Source organism: Photinus pyralis, unplaced genomic scaffold (genome assembly GCF_008802855.1).
Source record: "Photinus pyralis isolate 1611_PpyrPB1 unplaced genomic scaffold, Ppyr1.3 Ppyr1.4_LG1, whole genome shotgun sequence".
Classification (NCBI taxonomy): Eukaryota; Metazoa; Arthropoda; class Insecta; order Coleoptera; family Lampyridae; genus Photinus; species Photinus pyralis.
In genome coordinates, this window is record NW_022170249.1 from 52,493,116 (window position 1) to 52,497,639 (window position 4,524).

A 4,524-nucleotide genomic window follows, 5' to 3' on the forward strand; every position below is an offset into this window, starting at 1 on the left:
GTGATCGCGGTATCGTGTGTTTCTTTGTGTTTTCCGAACTTGTAAACTTCTTTGGTGTTGTAAGGTGTAAATATTTCATTAGTGTTAAGTAGTGTTACGTGTATATAATAAAACTCTAACCGCTAGCCTAATAATAATCATCAACCACCAACCCAACCCCACCAACAATACTGTTTAATTTTGTTAAATGAAAGTCAATTCTTGAAGTTAAAATTTTGTCCAGAACTTTCCCTATAATGACGTGACAGTCATCGATTCGAAAGGTAACAAATTAACGAGACAAAAAGCCCAAAAAGGATACGCAGCTATCTCACGCGCACGGACATTTAATGGCGTATTTATTATTAACGACTTTCAAGCTCCCGAACCTCCAGATTCCAAAAGGCGGTCCCAGACGCTTCGTACATTCGGCGAACGTTCGTCATACGCGGTAGTTCGCGTAGCGTGTGGGAGACCAGTTCGTATTGCTACGGCGAACGTTTTTTATTCGTCAAAGCTTTCCGGAGATTGTCGGTAAAACGGTCCGGTCCATTATACTACCCGTACTTTTTAACAACTTATTTTTACTCGGTGGAGTGATACCAGTGCCGGAGGTAAGTTTTATACGGATTATTACCTCGATTTGAATGAGTTCTTGCTGTTTGATGGTACGAATATTAATTTAAGTCTTTAAATTTAATAGTTATATTCAAAGGCGAAATGGAATGGACAAATGAGGCAACGTTAGAATTTTTGCAACTGTACAAACAGGAAACGGTGTTATGGACTCCCAGAAATCCGGACCACAAAAACCGAAACAAAGTTGCAGATGGGTGGAAGAATATTGAAAACTTTTTACTGGCAATTGTACAATAAATGAACTAAAAAAAAGAAAGATTCCCTGATGCCGCGAGGCGAGGCGGCCCAGCCGCCGAAGCCGAGCGAAGTGTCAATTTTCGTTCGGAGGAGGTAAGTTTTTGGCAAGTCTTCGATCGGAGTAGTCTCTTCGAAGTCCGTTACGTACCCCGGCACCACTCCGTTAACCTCCCATCCCCCCCCTCTCCCCCAAAAAACATTTAAACGTACTCTGTTCGAAAACCGCGAGGGTTAGAACGATGCGGTTTTTTAAGTCGATCTCGTATCGATATTCTCCGACTTTACGTCCGACACTTCCCCCCCTCCCTCTTCTCTTCGGTAAATTTCGTATTTTAAAGGTTATTCGGAAACTCCGAGGACCAAAACGATGCGGTTTTCTACGTCCGCGTCTCTTCCGTATCGATCGGTGTGCGTTCCGGAATCGAACAAAGAAGCGAGGCGAGGCGGCGCAGCCGCCGCAAAGACGTGTTTTTTTCGTGTCTCGATGTGCCAAACGAAACTCGGAGACGCGTCGACGGCCCCGACCGACGTAAAATATCGAGTTCCGGAGTGCCCACGTACGGAGACGACCTTTCGAATCGAAATTTTCCAAAACTTTATCGCGTAATCGATATTCCCGAGGGGGCAACTCGAAAATTCAAAAACGTCCCCGATTCGATCGATCGACACGTCGGACGTTGCATTTTACCTCAAAGGACACGTTACAAAAGGTTTCGTCGAAATACGAGTCCTACTTCGAAAGTTATCCCAAAAATTAAAAAACGAAAAAATTTCCATACTATCCCCTTCCTTCGAAAAAATCGAAAAAAAAAATTGTCAAAAATCGTCGTTTTTTCGACGTCATCTTATGCGTTTTGACGCGGAGATTGCAAAAACGAGAAAAAATTCTAATAAAAGATTTACGGTTTCGACGCTAGAGGGCGCTTTTTGTTTTTCGAATTTTGCGCCCCTTTACAAAAAAATTCGTAATTTCGTCAATATTCGAGGTATTCGAGAGGTTAAGGCGGCGATCGAAAGAGGAAGGACGAGGCTATTCTACGACACCTTCACCTCCCTCAAAAAATCGAAGGCGTCTCCGGGAGAGGTCGTGGAAAAAAAAATGAAATTGCTCACGAAAATGGGCGCAAAACGGGCACTTGCCGGTGGAATTCCGGGGACTTTTCGATACTAAACGATCACTTTGGATGCGACCTTCTATAATTTTGCCCCGGAGTCCCCACGATAGGATCGCAAGTGCGTTAAATCGTAATCGATATGAAAACGGCGATTTTCGAAAAAATTTTGACGAAAAATTAAATTTTTTTTTTTTTTGCCAAAATCGACTCTACACTACGAGATTAGGTGAGCGGTAAAGTTTGGCGAGAATACGCGGTCCCCGAGTGACTTTTTTGGGCACTCGAACGTCGATATTTGTAAAAAATCGCGTATATTTCTTATTTATCGGGAAATCGAAGGTGGTTTTACGCAAATAATCAACCCCCTCCCCCTCCCCCTCCCCCCCCCTTCCCCCACAATTAGGTCAGATTGCAATTGGGTTAGGTTAGATAGACGCGTTAGCTAAGGTCGCGATGTGTAGTTAGGTTAGGTTAGGTTAGGTTAGGTCGACGTGCGCGGTTAGGTTAGGTTAGATCGACGTGTTAGGTTAGATCGAAATGCTCAGTTAGGTTAGATCGCGGTTAAGTTAGGTTAGGTCGACGCGCGCAGTTAGGTTAGGTTAGATAGACACGTTAGGTTAGGTCGAAATGCTCGGTTAGGTTAGGTCGACGCGCGCAGTTAGGTTAGATTGCAGTTAGTTGGAAAGTTAACGCGGCCCATCCTAACCGCGCCGCCGAGAGCTTTCCGACGATACCTCGTACGCCTTCCTGCGACTTTTCGTTACCGAGATTCTCATTTCGGCGACGCCCGACGACGCGCGCCGGCGTCGGCGTCGTCGGCGCCGAAACTTAACACGACCCATCCTAACCGCGCCGCCGAGACCTTTCCGACGATACCTCGCACGCCTTCCTACGACTTTTCGTTACCGAGATTCTCATTTCGGCGACGCCCGACGACGCGCGCCGGCGTCGGCGCCGCCGGCGCCCAAACTTAACACGGCCCATCCTAACCGCGCCGCCGAGACCTTTCCGACGATACCTCGCACGCCTTCCTACGACTTTTCGTTTTTTTACTTTGTTTACCAAACGATTTTCAAAAAGGGTAGTCTTCCATCGCCAAAAATAATCCTAAACGGTTATCATGTACTCTACAATTAATAAAACAATTATTATATTTTTTCAATTAAAGTAATTCACTTACCGAACATGCGAGACCCATTAGTTAAAGAGGGAACTTATGGAATCATAAATTCTCAAAAGCCCCTCTCTATTTGGATGAATACCGTCACTAAAAATAACAAATTAAAATATAACAATATATGTACTATAATGAAACTTACCGTTCGAAAAAGTGGCCCTCATAATTCTCCGCGTCCAATAAGGCATACAAGTCCAATAGCCTAAATACATCACATCGATTAGAACACAACGTTCTAATCGACGTGTTGTATTTATGCAACTGATGTCGAACATCGGGACTTGCATGCTTTATTGGAGGAAGAGTACACAAGGTGATGGGAGTTATCCTCGACCACTTTTCCAATGTAATTAATAACCGTTTAAGATTATTAAAGACAACAGAAGCTCTGCCACTTCTTAAAATATCGTTGGTTCCTATCAAAACGACCAGAGGCGTATTTCTAGGCACAAACCATTCCGATTCGTCACTTCGTGAGCGTTCGACTCTTTTTCTCAATTGCGAAATCGTTTGCCCGCCGATGCACAAGTCCACGACGAGCTTGCCATAAATTCGACTAGTAGAGACACCTTGTCCCTCTACCAGCACTCTTCTCAAAACACTGTCTCCCAATCCAAAAAATGTAGCCATTTTTATCTAACACAAAACAAACAATTAACCAAATTGGATATATAACTATTACAAACAAATTTATTATGAAAAAAAACCTTTGAACTCAAGTGACACATTTCAAGACAAAAACTTCATGAAATGTATTTAGGTGAAACTCCAAATTTGAAAATACACAAAGTTGTATTCTAATCATGCACCACAGTTTTAAGCTGTACTTGCGTTTCGTACACTCTCATAAGATTCAAATAATTAAGTCTCGAACAAAGTGGATCTAAAAGTATTTATGATTTCTCCCTTTGTTCCAAAATTCTCTTATCCACTTTAAACATTTCAATAAACTATTTTAACAATATATTTCAACTCGGGTAAGTTGCCCACCAAAAAATTAACTCTTAGCAAATAAATATTTGTCAATCACGTACGCTGGATCATCTGGTGTCAGACGACCATACATAATACATTACGGAATTGTATTAATACATACACAAATACCGTGTCGACAATATACTGTGATCGAATGGTATTACAAATTGTTGCTCACGTTTTAATAAATCAAATGTAAAACGTCCTCAAAAGAGGTTTCTTCTAAACCAGATTACTCCAAATATCTCCTTCACCTTATTTGCTAAACTCAACGATGCCACCGGTACAAACACGATATCATAATAATGTGTAAATAGCAACACTTGACTAGATCCAAAAAAAATCGATAAAGTGTATGAAAAGTTATAAAACAACTCCAACCTAGTAATAGATCCATTTATC

General features: G+C 42.2%; 1 protein-coding gene across 1 annotated transcript; it reads right to left on the reverse strand.

The window, feature by feature from the left end:
- Positions 1–3,022: 3,022 nt before the first annotated feature.
- Positions 3,023–4,514, reverse strand: LOC116158705. Its single transcript, XM_031471532.1, has 3 exons — positions 3,290–4,514; positions 3,151–3,237; positions 3,023–3,097 (listed from the first exon to the last, which is right to left on the reverse strand). Exons 1-2 carry the CDS (start codon positions 3,775–3,777, stop codon positions 3,168–3,170), a joined length of 558 nt encoding a protein of 185 aa, XP_031327392.1. The 5' UTR covers positions 3,778–4,514; the 3' UTR covers positions 3,023–3,097; positions 3,151–3,167.
- Positions 4,515–4,524: the final 10 nt, after the last annotated feature.